This window comes from Balaenoptera ricei, chromosome 17 (genome assembly GCF_028023285.1).
Source record: "Balaenoptera ricei isolate mBalRic1 chromosome 17, mBalRic1.hap2, whole genome shotgun sequence".
NCBI lineage: Eukaryota > Metazoa > Chordata > Mammalia > Artiodactyla > Balaenopteridae > Balaenoptera > Balaenoptera ricei.
In genome coordinates, this window is record NC_082655.1 from 42,737,014 (window position 1) to 42,753,862 (window position 16,849).

At 35.4% G+C, this 16,849-nt stretch overlaps 1 protein-coding gene and 1 pseudogene across 3 annotated transcripts in view; one reads left to right on the forward strand and one right to left on the reverse strand.

Annotated features, from left to right (window-relative positions):
• Positions 1–4,197: 4,197 nt before the first annotated feature.
• TMEM67 (transmembrane protein 67) overlaps positions 4,198–16,849 on the reverse strand; it is a 43,347-nt gene continuing 30,695 nt past the window's right edge. For 2 of the 3 annotated variants that reach the window (XM_059901228.1, XM_059901226.1), the window contains 7 exons: positions 14,708–14,788; positions 14,102–14,218; positions 10,529–10,645; positions 10,318–10,422; positions 9,659–9,761; positions 6,367–6,509; positions 4,198–5,420 (listed from right to left, as the gene is read on the reverse strand). In XM_059901228.1, the coding sequence (XP_059757211.1) occupies positions 5,340–5,420; positions 6,367–6,509; positions 9,659–9,761; positions 10,318–10,422; positions 10,529–10,645; positions 14,102–14,218; positions 14,708–14,788 (747 nt within the window). In that variant the 3' untranslated portion in view covers positions 4,198–5,339. Of the gene's footprint in view, positions 5,421–5,832; positions 6,183–6,366; positions 6,510–9,658; positions 9,762–10,317; positions 10,423–10,528; positions 10,646–14,101; positions 14,219–14,707; positions 14,789–16,849 lie in introns of those variants that run through there. The other variant, XM_059901227.1, reaches the window with a different exon arrangement.
• On the forward strand, positions 16,260–16,572 carry LOC132351927 (signal peptidase complex subunit 1-like; annotated as a pseudogene).

Below are 16,849 nucleotides of genomic sequence, written 5' to 3' on the forward strand. Positions count from 1 at the left end.
TTATAATGCTGTTTTTTGATGAACAGAGTTCCTAATTTCAACATAAATTGAAAATTTGCATTTACTGTAAATATGCATAATTGTAAATTTAATGTAAATAGTGAAGTCCAACTTACCAATGGTCGGTCTTTTCTGGGTCTTAAAACATCTTGGCCTACACCAATGTTATGAACATATTTTCCAATGTTATCTTCTAGAAGCTTTATCATTTAAACTTTCACATTTAGATCTACCATCTGCTGAAATTGATTTTTGTGTGTAACATTGGGGTAAAGATTCATTTTTTTCCCTTGTGATATTCAATTGAACATTGAGAAACCACCCTTTCCTCACTGCACTGTATGTCACCCTTGTCATAAATCAAGTGACTGTATACCTGTGGCTCTGCTTCTAGTCTCCCTCCCACTGGTCATTTGTTTATCCTTGGGCCACAGCCATGTATTTCTTTTGTAATAATAACTATAATAGAAGGAAAGTTACTTTTTAAATCCTACAGATTGCTTTTATTGGGCAGTTTGTCTACTGTTCTAGCACTCCTGGCAATGTGACAGTGTCTTAATACAGGCTCCCAGGGGACTAATCTGGGTCTTTCTTTCATAATTAAATATTCATGGGACTTACTACCACTACTACTACTACTATTACATAGCTAACATCTACATAGCATTTACTATGTGCCAGGCACTCTTCTAAGCACCGTACACACAATAACTCATTTAACCTTCCCAATAACTCTCTGAAATAGGTACTATTATCCCCTTTTACAGATGAGCAAGATACCCCAAATCACCCAGCTACTACGTGGTGGAGTCAGGACTTGAATACAGGCAGTGCGGCCCCAGAGTTTGTGTTCTCAGCCACTATCCTTTACTGCCTTACTGCCTCTCTTATAGGCAATGTATTTTCTTGTGAACCATGACATGCAGCCAGGCAGTCTCCTAGCCCATGGACCGTCAATTATACCAGAGCAATCTGACTGTGGAAGGCCCCCTCTTGCCCCTCTGTCCATTCACTTACTCTTCCGGGTACTGAGTATTCATTTGTAGGTAGGCTGGGAAACTTAGCTTGGTTAAACTCTCCATGCACTGTGGCTTGATGTAAAGGCCTTTAATGATATGGCTCCTGTTTTCCTTTCCAACCATCTCCCTCCAAAACCCCCAAATGTACTATCCTGTGTTCTTTTATGGGATAGTCAGTCAGGTTTGGCCACAAGAGGAGACACAGTAGAGGCTCAGGAAAACAAAGTTTATTATACTCACAGGTCAGAAACAGGAGGCACCCCCGCCATGCAGAGCCACATGGGGAAGCACCAGTGTTGGTCAGGAGGCAAAGGGACAGGAGGGAGGGGAGAGCCTAGGCCATGGCCTTTATTAGTTTCTGCATTTCTGCAGGGAAGGCAAGGCAGGGCAGGGTAACAACTTAGGACTGGTTAGTTTGAATAATTACAGCAGGCCCTAAGCTATAGGAGTGGTCCCTGGTTGCCTGGTACCTGGTCCTGGGATGACTAAGGCAGAGGAATATCGTTTCCAGGGGGGTAAGGGCCAGATAGTGCAGGTATAGCTCTGGATTGGTGAGTTTGCATATCAGAGGCCTGCTTCTGTCTGGGTCCTTTGCTACCTCTAAGAATTGGCTAGTCCCAGCAGGGCAGTCTCTCCCCAGTCAGAAAAAAATTTTAAGATGTTAAAACATCATAATATACAGAATATTTTTAAAAAAATATATAAACAATATATGTATTCTGTATTCAAATAATCTGTAGTAGCCAATGGCCATGTGCTTCATCTCAGAGCATATATTGTTCCTTGCTTTGATTGCACTTGTCTTGTTTATCTTTAAATCTTTTAGATCAAATACCACTCTGTCAGGTCAAAGCCCTGATGACCAGAGATGTGCAGTTACGAGCTTTCCCCACATCACACCCTAGTGGCTGTAGCACTTTTCAGATTGCTGTAATTATTGGTTAATATACCTGTTTCCTCTACTAATTGTCTTACCCTTCTGAGGGGCTCGGGAGTGGAAATGGGTAGAAATGTTGCTTGAATGAATGTATAGATGAATAAGCAAATGAAATAAACCCTCCCTTTCAGAGACAACATTCCACTCTCTACTCTTTTCTAATCTGTACCACAAACCACACCTACAACATGGGGTAACAGCTCCTTCTTGCCTCCTTTCACTAAAGGTCTGACATCTACCAAGGCCTCTTCCTTGTTGAGGCTGGGGTGACTGAGGCAGAAGGTCGGTCCACGATTTTCATTGCTTAGTTACTGAAATCAGTAATCTCAGTTTTAATATCATAGAATTAATTTATTAGCAAGATAGAAAATACATTTGAAGGCACATATTTCAAACTAAAATATTTTAAAATTCCAGTGTTCACAGTTTACTATTATAAGCCTATCTTTTTTTTTTTAAACATCTTTATTGAAGTATAATTGCCTTACAATGGTGTGTTAGCTTCTGCTTTATAACAAAGTGAATCAGTTATACATATACAATATGTTCCCATTTCTCTTCCCTCTTGCATCTCCCTCCCTCCCACCCTCCCCATCCCACCCCTCTAGGTGGTCACAAAGCACCGAGCTGATCTCCCTGTGCTATGCGGCTGCTTCCCACTAGCTATCTATTTTACATTTGATAGTGTATATATGTCCATGACACTCTCTCACCCTGTCACATCTCACCCCACCCCCTCCCCATATCCTCAAGTCCATTCTCTAGTAGGTCTGTGTCTTTATTCCCGTCTTGCCACTAGGTTCTTCATGGCCTTTTTTTTTTTTTTTTTTCCTTAGATTCCGTATATATGTGTTACCATACTGTATTTGTTTTTCTCTTTCTGACTTACTTCACTCTGTATGACAGACTCTAACTCCATCCACCTCATTACAAATACCTCCATTTCATTTCTTTTTATGGCTGAGTAATATTCCATTGTATATATGTGCCACATCTTCTTTATCCATTCATCTGTCGATGGACAGTTAGGTTGCTTCCATGTCCTGGTATAAGCCTATCTTAATGAATTAATCCTTACAACAAGTGGTAAGCAAAGGATATTATTTCCATTGTAAACATGTGGAATGAAGCTCAAAGATGCCAAATAACTTGGTGTAAAGTCACAAAGCTAGTAAGTGACAAAGGGCAAAATTCTAATTCAAATCCATGGCTTCTGTTACTAAATTTGGAGCATTTTCCCATTAAGCCACACTGCTCTTCAACTTACCTTTATTTCCTCACAGCTTTTATTGTCAATGTTTACTGACAACAAAAAGGTTCATGTTTCATGCTTGCAAGCACTGTGTTAATGGTCATTTTGAATGCTTCTCAATCTAGGTAAACAGCAGAGCCTTCTCAAAAGGCAGTTTGCTAGGGCAGCAGTATGAGAGAAGTAAGCGAGTATAAACATCTCATAATAGACAGACTGATCTGCAGAATCATTTCAAGGGCCTGTGCATTTCTAAGGAGGATAGAAAGCACACAGCAGCTTGTAAAGAACCTCTAGGTGAACCTAGGGTCATTATGAAATGACCAAGAGATTTATCAAATGTTTCTATGTAATCCGTAAAATTAAGGATAATACACAAAGTACAGTGGGTTGGTTCTACAGAAATAGACAAAATATTATGGGTCTAGTAGAAAATTAAGCACATGATCACAAAGTTTAAATCGTGGCAATATGAACACAAGAGTCAATAGTGTATGAAAACCTGTACACCCTTTTATGTATCTAACCAAAATAAAAATAATATTGTACAAAACTACTTTAAAATGATTTTTTAAATGTCTTTTCTCTGTCTTAATTTATCAGCAAGTGAGCCAACCGATCATATTTTTTGAAATTTCCACTTAAATATATTCACACGAATATTAACTTCTTTTATGTAGAATGAGAGTTGTATTTCTTTCATAAGCTTCTGAGTAGGTGGCTTTAAAAATCCATGCTGGTACATTTACTTATCTCTGAGGCTTTTAGAAAGGCATTTCTGTACTGTGACCCTTAAGAAACCAGAGTTTCAAATCCTCAACTTATTAGCCTCCCCTCTTCTCAGTCATCCTCAAGATTCAGAGAATGTAAAGGATTCAGCTTAGCAATGGCTGGGGACACCCGCCCCAATACTGTTGTATTCCTAAATGCTATTTCATAAAATACATATTAATAAAACAGGAAAGAGAAACACCAAATGTTTTATTCTATATTTTCAATTCAGTAATATAAACAATATTTACATAGTATTACATTTAAGTATTTACACAGCATTAACATAGAAGGCAGTAAGAAATGTTGCTTTGGGGGTTAATGACCATTATACTTGAAATAAGGTGACTTTCAAGTTCATGGTATACAATGAAAAGGATTATTAAAGAGCATATGAAGAAAAATAATATCATGGAAAATTATTAGCTACATGGCTCAGGATTTACATTAATTATATTTTGGCTCCTCATATTTTTTTCCTTATTTAAAAAAAAAAATACTAGCCTACTAACTTATGAAGCCTAAGCTTACTTTCAATAAATCACCTTGTTAACGTAACTTACAGTTTGTTATTTACAATCTTTAAACATAATTGAAGAGCAAAGCTTTGGGAGTGCTCTTACAATGTTAAGTAATGTATAAATGTATAAAAAACCTATATTACAGCTCAATAATGTAAATGATATTAGAGATATAAACATACTTCATGGAAAGAGTATATTGACCTAATAATACAGGTATACAAAGGAATGACTACGTACCATTTCACGAGGTGCCTATTAATCCAATAGTGAATCAGTCCACTGCCAAACAGGGTGAACAATTAAAATGAGGCAAATTGATTCAGCCCATATACAATTTCAAATTTCTAAGTAAACTTGAAAGTATTTTCAACATTTATTTAACCATAAAATATGTAAAACAAAATATTGAATTGAAAACTAGGCTTGAACTTGGAATCAAAATTCTTTTTCAATGTGAGAAAATGTAGGCAAATCTAGTTCATAAAATAATCTACAGAGACAAATGATGGGGACTGTTTTGAATATCATTAAAAAAATGTTATGCTGAAAGCAACATTTAGATTTTTTTTTTTTGTCCCATTGTCAGAGCTATCTAGTCTATGAGCTGGTGAATTAAATATCATGCATAATAGGAAAATAATATTTTCCATTGTATCACACTACATGTTCACAAAGCAAGTTGTATATCTACAAGTTATAAAAATAAATCTTTCTGTAGATTAAAAAACAAATAAAAATAGAATAATTTGTATTACAAGTTTTAAAAAATACGGCAAACTAACCTGATAATCATGACTTTTTTTTGCCATGATTATAATTGTCTTTATCTATTCAATAAATTAAATCAGAAATCTTTGATCCACCAATGTTTTGGATGCCAAATTCTTCTGTCCTACTGTATTACGAATAAATCTAAAAATCTGAAAAAAAGTAAAACAATTCAGAAGGAAAAATATATATATAAAGGAAATTAATTGTGCACATCAATTAAAATATCTAAATTAAACTAGCTAATTCTCTCAACTATTTATTTTCATGTATCAGACATCTGAATTCCATGGTGATACACAAAATTATTTCAAGACTATTATCATCTTTCATAATACTGAAGCAGTGTGAGTCCCTATTCAGAATATATTTTTATAAATTAATGATACAAATCCCCTTATGTTCACAGGAATATACTTTTAAATATTTGGCAAGACAAGTTTCCTCTAGCTCTAAAAGCTATGGAAACATCAATAGAACTGTGAGGAACAGAATTTGTTCATAATTCTAGATCTCTATCAAAAACTAATACATTATATCTTATTAACTCATACACTTCTTTGACATAGTGGGGAATATTTGGGTGATATGAATACTAACATTTCTAGAACAAATTTGGTTTTTCTTGAAGTCTCCATTTCAGGCTCCACACCCATCCACGCAATTGTTTTCTAATCCAAGCAGATAGGGGATGTGTGAGAGTTACAAGTTAAAGTGGCTGAGCCTAGAGCTAGATCTCAGAGCTTGCCTTTTTGTTACGGTAACATCTGGTGCAGAGGGTGAATGGGACTCTAATTACTGCTCACTGCTGGCATCTAGGAGAGATGGGTAATTTAAATGTCTTCCTATTAGGTTCCTTTCACATTTGCTCAAGCAACTTATGCCTTCCCCGAGACCTCGGTACTTCATTGACCCTGAAGGAAAGTGTAGAATGAACCTGGTTGAAATGTTTTTCCTTTTTTTGGCAGGGCTAATCATATTCTAAGTCTTTACAAATTCCTAGTGAGAGTATACATTGTTACTCTCTGCTATAAAAATAAATATCTACTTCTAACATATTTCTTTTAAATGAAACCCAGAAAAAATTCTTAAATTTACCTCTTGCTGTAGGTACGTAAGGAAGGATGCTAAAATAAAATCTTGGCAAGCCAAATCCACAACACAGAAGAACATCAGATCATAAATAAGCAGAGTGGCTTCATTTCCATAATACAGAACACTGCTGAAAGAATAACTTTCATCTATCAAAAAAAGCAATTTATAAGACATAAATTAGAAATTTAAAAATAGAATAAACCTGTGATAAATTTCTGGTGATAAAACTTGGATATTTAAAAACAACTAGTTACTATAATACTTCATGGCTATTTTATGTCAATTATACCTGAATTTAAAAAAAGAAAAAAATACTTCATGGTTTACAAAAAATAAACAAAGGGTATTAAAATTTGCTAATCTAAAAGGTTAATCAAAGAACTCTGCTCATAAAAAGCAGTTTTAACATTTGCACCAAGGGTTGTAATTGCTAGTAGTTTAAGTATACAGTCAATATCTTTCAATGATCAGGTAATGAATATCCTTTCTCTACTTGTTTATATAACTAAAGGCTAAAGAATCTTAGAAAGATTCTCTAAGATAGATTAAGTTTAAAAAGCAAAACACACTTTTCTGCACAGCAGAGAATTAACACAGCATTGTAAATCAACTATACTTCAATTAAAATAAATAAATAAATAAAAAGCAAAACAAACCCAGCAAGGACTAGAATAGTGTGCTATAATTTATGTCTCAAGTAGTCCCCTAAGGTTCTTCTCTGAGACTTCCTCTCTTCTCACTCCCCAAGTAAGGGTTCATCCTTTTTGGGATGTGAACACCCTTTTAAGATTCTGATGAAAGCTACAGACCCTTTCACGAGAGGAAGTGGGGGAAGTACACATATACGAATCTTGCACACAATTTCAGGGAGGTACAGAGAATCACTTCAGTGATTCAGCTGCCCATGGATACCCAGTTAGGAACTCTTGTTTTATACAAGAGGACATCTGGCTTGCTGCTAACATTCTTTTTTGATCAGGGCGTTAGTTATAGGAATATATTCAGTTTGTGAAAATTCACTGGCCGTTAAGCTATATCCTTACAAGATATGCACTTCTGTACATATAGTTGTATACATATTTAAAAAAAATAAACAAGCCAGCAATATACACTCTTCGTGGGTGACCTTTCACTGCCATTGCTCCAGCAATGACCTCATTTGATGAGACTCCCCAGCTTATTGTGTGCCTTTACTTTCTCCTAAGATCCAGTCCCCCAGTTGGCTTACTGGACATCTCTTCCTAGATGTCCCAAAGGTACCTCAAGACACAACATATTCAAAACCAAATTCATCCTCTTTCCTTCAAAACCTGGTCCTCCATCTGCACTCCCTGTCTCAGTGAAGGGTGGCACCACCAACAATCACCTAGTCACACAAGCTGGAAATCCGGATGATTTTTGACTACTCTTTCTCTCCTACCTTCTTTTCCTTAACATCTCTGGCAATCTTTTCTTCTTTATCCTCATCACTACTGCCTTAGCTCATATTCTCCTAATTTCCCAATAGAGATGAAGAAGTTGTTGATGATGATTGTATTATTATTATTATTAGAAATGGTAACAACATCATTTTTCTGAGCGCCTACCCATACCGGGTTCTTTACACAATGATTACACATGTGTAAACGCAACAACCCTTAGAAGGTTATACTTAATTTTATAGAGAGGGCATTAAAGTTCAGAAAGGGTAAACAACTTTCTCAGGTGCACAAAACTAGTAGTCAGATCTTGAACCCAAGACCAGAAAATTTTGAAAGCTATATTCTTAATGACTAAGTTATATTGTTATAGTCTTACATCTGTTTAACCCAACCTATTCACTACTGCCAGAATAATTCTTCCAATTTATAAATCAGATATGCTGAAGGCTTTCTGATGACATCCATGTTCATTAGCAGTGGTTTCCAAATTGTTCTGATCATGTATCCTTATCAGAATAAAATGCTGAGCATGCATCCCATAATAGGCGTAGTTTATTAATTACTACTACATATAATTTTTCCAAAATATAAATTAAGAATGATGGAATTGCAAATATACAAATAGACTTTTTAATATTTTCTTCTCACACCTCCATGGATCAACCTTCACACACCTTGTAGGACAAAAATTGTTTTAAAAATGTTTTTGGAAACAAGTGCTCTCTAGGATAAAGCAAAACTCCTTAGGGTGTCAGACAAGGCCTTTGGGATTCAGTCTCTGCCCTCTTTATCGTTCATGCACTCTCTCTCACTGACCCACTTCATTCGAGGCTTCAATCATAAAGTTCCTAAGTGTATAACGCCCTTTCCCCCTTCTGCACAAATGTCTTCACCTCTCTTACCTGGACCCTCCTGTTTGACAACACCAACTTATTTTTTAATACCCAGTTCAAACTTCACCATGTTGCCTCTCTGGCTTCACCCTGTATCTAGTTAAGATTTTCTACTTTCCTTTCTGCACCCAGTGCAACCTGTGTCTGCACAGACTTCTATCCCAGCATCACTCCACTCACTCATCACATGCCTACTTTCCACAGTCTACTAAACAAGATGCCCAAGGGAGGGACCATTAGTCTGTGTATCCCAGGACTGACACAATATGTGACACTCAATAACACAAGGGTAAGTGATATCTAGGCCAGGACACTGGTTATACCATTTCCATTCTTCCCAAGCCACACAAAAGGTTATCAGTCACATTGACACTGACATATATACTTCCTTTTTAATGATAAAAAACCATGTTTAGTCACTATTCCTGTCACACAGATATGTGCAATTTTTAAGAAGTTGGATAAAATGAAAAATTAAATGTTAAAGATAAGTCATGAACATTATTCTTCTTTAAGTGTTTCATAAGTGTGCCACTGAATGAACAGTCCAATAAAATCTGAACTTTATGTATTTGTTTTACTATCTCTTCCATGTCTACCACTGATTTTGTTTTGTTTTGTTTTGGCCGTGCCGTGTGGCATGTGGGATCTTAGTTCCTTGAACCAGGGATCGAACCTGTGCCCCCTGCATTGGGAGTGTGGAGCCTTAACCACTGGACCATCAGGGAAGTCTTGTTTGATTTTGAAATTCAGCTTTTTTTTACTTTCTTGTAGAACAATTATCTTTTATATATTTGTTTCTTGCTATTGATACATGACATAATAAAACGGGACACAGAAAACTACTATAATTCCTTTAAGTTAACTAAGTTCATTATGTTTCCTATATAAAAGTATACAATCAAAAGACAGGAACTACAAGCATGTTTTTTCAAACTTGGAAAATAATAATCAAGTTCAGCAAAGGCATTTGAAGGATACCATTGTAAAAGATGCTTTTTTCCATTGGTTCCATGAATTCCATTCCAAGAATTCTTTCAAGAAGCAATTTATCTTTTATAAAGTAGTCCATTTCCTTATGAACCTAATATAAAAAACGAGAGTCATTTCAAAAATAGCAGTGAAATGAATGCTTCCCAATTTTTGTAAAATCAGAAGGAGAGAAAAAAAAATGAATAGGACACAAAGAAAATCTGTTCTTCAAAGACAATTTACTACGCTGGACTTTATAACAAAATTCTCTTTAGGAATGTTTTAAATTTTAAATGCTATTAGTAGTACTTAGGACTAGATATACTGAAAATCAATTTATAACAAGCTTTTTAGGAATACAATCATAGCATATTTCTACAATAAATAATTGATAATATTTGTTAAGTAACAAAATTCCAGTATAGACATATTTTAAGGTAATCATCATGCTAATAGACATGTAAAAATCTTTTTCTTTTACATAACTTAACTCCATCCCTAAGCCACAGTATTAGTTTTTACAGCAAAGACAAACAAACAAACAAACAAAAAATCCCACAAGGCGTAAGTCCATTGATTTGGTTGACTGAAGAAATAATTGACACTCCTCGCTAACTTTTTTAAAATTGCATTTTGATTCTAGCTTAAAAATAAATGATGATACATACATGATCGATGAAAGAGCCAAGAAATTTATTCATAGTATGATATGCTTTTATACTCTGCTCAAAAGTACTTCCTGATGAACTCAATAGTCTAGCAGGGCCATTTTTCTAATGTGAAAAAGAGACAAGGATAAATGCAACGTGCCTTACATCCTTGGTATCTAAATAACATGAAATACTGACAAAATATATGTGAATTGTCCTTTATACAAACCCTTGTTAGTGTCTCATGAATTCTGTCATACTGTTGTCTCATCTGGGTAGAAATAGCAATTTGAAAAGTTTGACCATCTGTATTGGGTATCAAACCTCTTTGGCTACACAAATTTTCCTGAAAAGTTAAAAAATTTAAATTAAGATCAAGATTATGAAAATTTTGCCTATCTTTAAAAGAAAATATAATATTTAACATTACAAGATTTGGAAGCCAACTGAAATTGTACTGAACTATTATATTTGAGACAAAGAGATTCTAACAGTAACCAAGGTTCCCACTCCCCTCTAGGTTTTACTAATTTCTATTTCATCATACTTCCTTGCAGGTGCTATATCATCTCCTTTACTCTGACCTACTTAAAAAAAAATCTCATACTAAGTTCACTGTATATTGATATTCTTAGCTTTCTTTATAATTAATTTATTGCTCTTTAATAAATGACAAAAAGTCTAGTCTTAGAATTAACTTTTATAAATGGTCTTTTTTGTTTTCTAAACACTTTAATATGCTTCCTTAATAAATTCCAATAAAAAAGGTAGTGATACATGACCCAATGGTTAATGTTATAGACCAGATATCTATTTCAAGTCTCTCTGACACGACTTGAATCCTGAGAACCATATGCCTGTAACATTTTGCCCTACCCCCGACCTAGCCAATTCTCATAGATGCTTTAGGGTTCAGCATAAGTATTCTTGCCTCCATTCTCGACTTTATTTGCTTACTCTGGAGCTTAACATTGTCCTCCTTTATCTAAACCTAAGCTGGAAACATAATATAACACTTGGTTTTCTACTGACTTAAAGGCAGTCTATGTGTAGTGAATTTCTCTATTTAAAAAAAAAAAAAAATTTTTTTCCCGATTAAAAAAGCACATGCCGCTACAGATAATATATAAAATATGGAGAAATATAAAAAAAGAAAAAAAATCACCTATAACCTGAACACCAAGAGATACAGGTATTTTAAGGTATTTCATTTCCAGTTGTTATCTAGGCATATACATATAGATGGCATAAAACTGGGATCGTACTGATTTCTTTTTCACTTAACATTATATCCTCAGCATCTCTCCATGTCATTAAATGTTCTATAAAACATGATTTTTAATGTTTACCTAGGGTTTCACTGTATAGGTAAACCAATTTACTTAATATTCTCTCATTTTTACATATTTTTTGCCCTTATAAATAACCCCTGTGATGAAGATCCTGAACCTAAGTAGTTATTCACATTGCTAATTATTTCCTTGAGTTAGATTAATAGAATCAGTAAGTCACAAATAATGAACTCTTTATTTTTTTTATTTTTGGCTGTGTCAGGTCTTAGTTGTGGTGTGCCGGCTCTTCCTTGTGGTGCGTGGGCTTCTCTCCAGTTGTGGCGTGCGGGCTTCTCTCTAGTTGTGGCATGCAGGTTTTTCCTCTCTCTCGCTGTGGTGCGTGGGCTCCAGAGCACATGGGCTCTGTAGTTTGCAGCGTGCGGGCTCTAGCTGAGGCACGCAAGCTCAGTAGTTGTGGCGCGTGGGTCCAGCTGTCCCGCAGCATGTGGGATCCTAGTTCCCTGACCAGGGATTGAACCCGCGTCCCCTGCACTGTAAGGCGGATTCTGTACCACTGGACCACCAGGGAAGTCCCAAAGATAATGAATTCTTAAAAAGCTCTTGTCAAATGCTTTCAGGCAGGTTTGTAAAAATGTATTCTGAGACCAGTGCCCATTGCACCCTGTCCTTGATGCTACTAGCTATTAGCTTTTTTAAAAAAGTTTGATAATTTGAAGAAAGTAAAAATGTTATTTTTACATTCATTTCTTTTATGATTTATGAGTTGGATATTTTCTAGAGGTTTACTAGTCTCTTTCTGTTTATTTACATATTTTTAAAAATCTTTTTGTCATTTTTCCATGGGAGTTTTTTGGGTTTTTTTGTTTTGTTTTTCTTTTTTGGCCACGCTCTGCGGCATGCAGGATCTCAGTTCCCCAACCAGGGATTGAACCTGTGTCCCCTGAAGTGGAAGCATGGAGTCTTAACCACTGGACCACCAGGGAAGTCCCTCCATTGAGGTTTTGACTTAGTTTGCTTACTGATTTATATGACTTTCAATAGTTATCAATATGTTTGTCATATTTACTATGAGAATTTTACCCCATGTCTTTTATTAATTGTTGTCTACACATATGTTCTATATCAATAAAGTAAAATCAACAAATGTTACTTTTTTGATGCTTTCTGTATTTTATGCTTAGATTGTCATCTCCCAATCTGAAATATTCTTTTCTAGGTTTTCATAGTTTTATTTTGAAATTTAACCTTTTAGTCCAGGTATAATTTCTAATAGTTAACCAACTGATTCAGTTCAATGTATTAAATAAATTGTTCTTCTCTGAGATGTTGTTATCATCTATTAAGTTCTTGCAAGTCACAGGTATAGTCCCTTAATCAATAAACCCTCTTGGTTTTTCCTCTTAAGTACATATTTTTATTTTTAAATTTTCTTATGGAAGTTTTCTAATATACATAGTAGAGAGAACAGTAAACCATCCATCACCCAACTTCAACAATTACCAACATTTTACCAATTTTCATCTATCCTCCCAACTTTTTTCTTTTAAAGCAAACCCCAGATACCATGTTATTTCATCTGCAAATACTTCTGTATGTATCTCTAACCAATAAGACCTTGAAAAAAAATGCCATTTTCACACCTAATAAAATTAATCTTTCCTTAATATAATTTAATATTTAGTCTATTAAATCTCCAAGATTTTTCCCAAAGATTTTTTTATAGTTGGTTTGTTTGAATCAGGATCCAATCAAAGTCTACACATTATATTTGATTGTTTTTTTTCTTAAATTTCTCTTATATCTAACAGTCTTCTTCCACCACCACCACCACCACCACCTCTCCTTTTCTTTTCATGCCTTTGATTTGTTGGAGACACTGGGTCATTTGTCTTGTGAGACATCCTAACATTTTGCATCTGGCTAATTGCTTCCTGTGGTATTATTCTGTCTCTATCCCCTCTATTTCCTGTAAACTGGAGGTTAGATCTAGAGGCTTGACTACATTCAGGTTCAATTTTCTTAGGCAAGAATACTTCATGGGTGATATTATGTACTTCCTTACTGCATCATAAGAGGAAGTGCATAATGTCAGTTTTCCTAATTTTTACTTGTAGTAAGGTTGAGCCAGTGTGTTCAGATTATATCAACCTGATTCCTCATTATAAAGTTCCCTGTCATCCTTCACTTAATTGTTTTAGCATCCATTGATGATTGTAGCCTATAGGCATTAATCCATTAGTAATTACAAAATGGTGATTTTCTAACTTAGAATTCCTTTTACTTTCTTCCAACAGGAAGATCTTTCCCTCATGAATTATTTGGTTACTTTGAAAGAACTGTAGGATGGAATTTGATTCATTCCCTTTCAGTGTTGAGGGTAATGAGTTGGTATCCTAGCAACTTTCAAAAGTAATCAATGAGGATTTTTTTGAAAAGATTACTACAAATCCCAGATTAAGAGGAGCCATCTCTCAACTTAAAAAACAAAAAGATATAAAATACATTCATACCGCTTCTCTTTTAAGATTCATATTCATTTCTTCCATATTAGTATCGGCATGCCCATGTACTGATCTACCATGAATGTAATAACCAAAACATCTGTGGGATAACAGAAACACTGATATCTATCAAAAGAGAAGAAGAAGCAGTTAGCAGCTCATCTGCAAAACAATAAAAATTAAGTTCTTCTTAAAATTGCTTCCTTTCTCTCAAAATAATGAGGGTTGAATTCTTGGAAAACATATAAAGAGAATAATAAGATAATAAAGGATAATGAGGTTATTTTAAAAAGTAGATGCAAAAGAGACTGGAGACACTCCCAAGAAAGGAAGAAACAGGGTTGATATATGAAAACTTTTCAGGGACTTCAGGCTGAGTCAACTGTTTGGTGGCATAAGCAATTCATAATTAAGAAACTGCAAAGAAAGAAGGAAAAATTAAGACAGTAAATATTAACTTGTAGCTTGTTATAACCATCTCTGGAATTAACCATCAGTGGAAATCAGACTAAAAATACAATCATAGCAAATCACTTTTAAAGCCTCTTGTAGTGTACTCATGACCTTTAAAAAGGAAGAAATAACAGTTGCGAGATAAAGTCAGAAAGTACTTACGTTGCTCATACAGCACAAGTCAACAAACTGTCGAATTTTATCTTCTACAAATCTCTCATAAAAGACAGCAAAGAACACAATCTGAAACATTAAGCCAAGTTCATGTTTATTAGATTTTAGGATTTAATTTTCTTTTATAGTCACAGTATAGTGTCATAAGAAAAAAGAAGTTCCAACCAAGAACATAGTGGCCAATAACAATTCCTGTGGGATAAAGTCCTACTTATCATTTCTGATTCTTCTGTCAAAGGAAGGGTGCTTTGGAATTGTGTTAAGATTCACTGAGGGAGCTTATTTTGAATTTAAAAAACTTTTCTGTGTCATTAAAATAAGACAGGACAAACACAGGGGGAGGAAGTAAGGGGCTTTAAAAGCTTTAGGATAGACCAATGCATTAATGGCCAGATTTAGGTCTGGTTCTGCAATTCTGCTCATCTCCTAAATTCAAAAAGCCACTAGAAAAATTGCTGTTTTTCAAATTAATCTTTTCTGATAGAGTAGCACATAAAAAGCATATGTCAAGTATTCTGTTTCAACTACAGATAATGTGTTAAACATTCAAATGGAATGGTTTCAAGTGTCTTCTTAGATAGATTTAATAACAATACTACAAAGGGAAGTTTTATAAATCAAAAGAGAAAAGTTTACATTGTAGGCCTTCTTAGATACACTTCAGAGAAAGATAACATTTCCTAACCACCCAATTCAAAGCTGTCACCTGCTGTTGCATTCCTAACTTCCACTCCCCTTACCTCCCCCTCTACTCACTATCTCATCTCCCTGCTGATGCCCTTCACAGCACTTGTCACAACTATGACTTGTTCTTGTTACAGCGTATCTCTGAGCTCAGCACAGTGCCTCGCACATAAAATGTACTCAGATATGTAAATGAATATAGCAGGTGAATACTGAAAAGACTTTCCTAAATACTCTATGTACACATTTTAAAACTCCTTTAAATGACATGAAAAACAGTAACATTCAAAGTTTAAAAACTAAAAGATGCCACTTAAAAATTGAAGAAGCTGGGTTTGGGGAAATATAAGGAGTGAACAATAAAGCCTAATATTATGAGAATCAAGAAGAGTTTGTATAGACAAATTTATGGAACTGTAATAGGCTAAAGGAACTTTTATGGATATTTTAGGAAGAAACACTGATAGTTTGAGAATGTGACCATGGAGAGAAATACTTTCCTATCAAATGACAGCAGAATGGGAAACAAAGAACGAGGTTAGACGGTAGTGCCCAAGACAGCTAGTTGCTGCCTGAACAATCCTTCCCCTTCCCCTTAGTGACAGAACCCTTCTTTTGAGTGGGCACAATGCTGCCCAGCTGACAGTGCAGTGAAGTGTGGCCAGGTGACCAAGTTCTGACCAAGGAGATGTCAAAGACACTTCTGAAAGGGCTCTCAAAGAGGAGAGGGTGAGCGTCCATTGCACTCCCCCGATCGGCAGGCCCACCAATCTGCACACAGGACCAGACCCTGGTGGCCCCTGTGGTCCTTGAGTTGGGGCTGCCCTTGCCCCACTGCCTGCCTCCTCATCCAGTCATGCTGGAGCATCTGAGCTCGCTGCCCACACAGGTGGATTACAAGGGCCAGAAGCTAGCTGAACAGGGGTTTCAGGGAATTATTCTTTTCTGCAATACTTGGATTTATCTATGGGTATGTGGCTGAACAGTCTGGGTGCACTACATAGTTATGGCAGGATTTGCTTTTTCGTGTTTGCTGACATTTTCCTTCGTGGCCCATTTATCACTGACACCCTCTCAAATGGTTCGAGACTTGCTCTGTTTGAGACTCCGGCACACAAGACAAGAAACCAGGGGAAAGAAAAATTAAGAGGCATGCTAAAAACAACTGATAGGGGTTTTCATGATTCAGCTTTACTACTTTACCTGCTTGTGTTTCATGTGAAATGAGCTAAATTGTTTTCATACCTAAAACGTGAGCTAAAAACCACCTATGCTCAGCTATATATAAATTTTTCTCTTTATATTTTACTTCTCAGTTGGGTTTTGATTTATAAAACTTTTAGACTTTCTCTTAATAATATTCCTCTGAAATGCAGAACAGAAAACAACACAAGTATGCAAACTTTCTTGCAGGTCTACAAAATAAGGAAGAATAAATGCCTCATA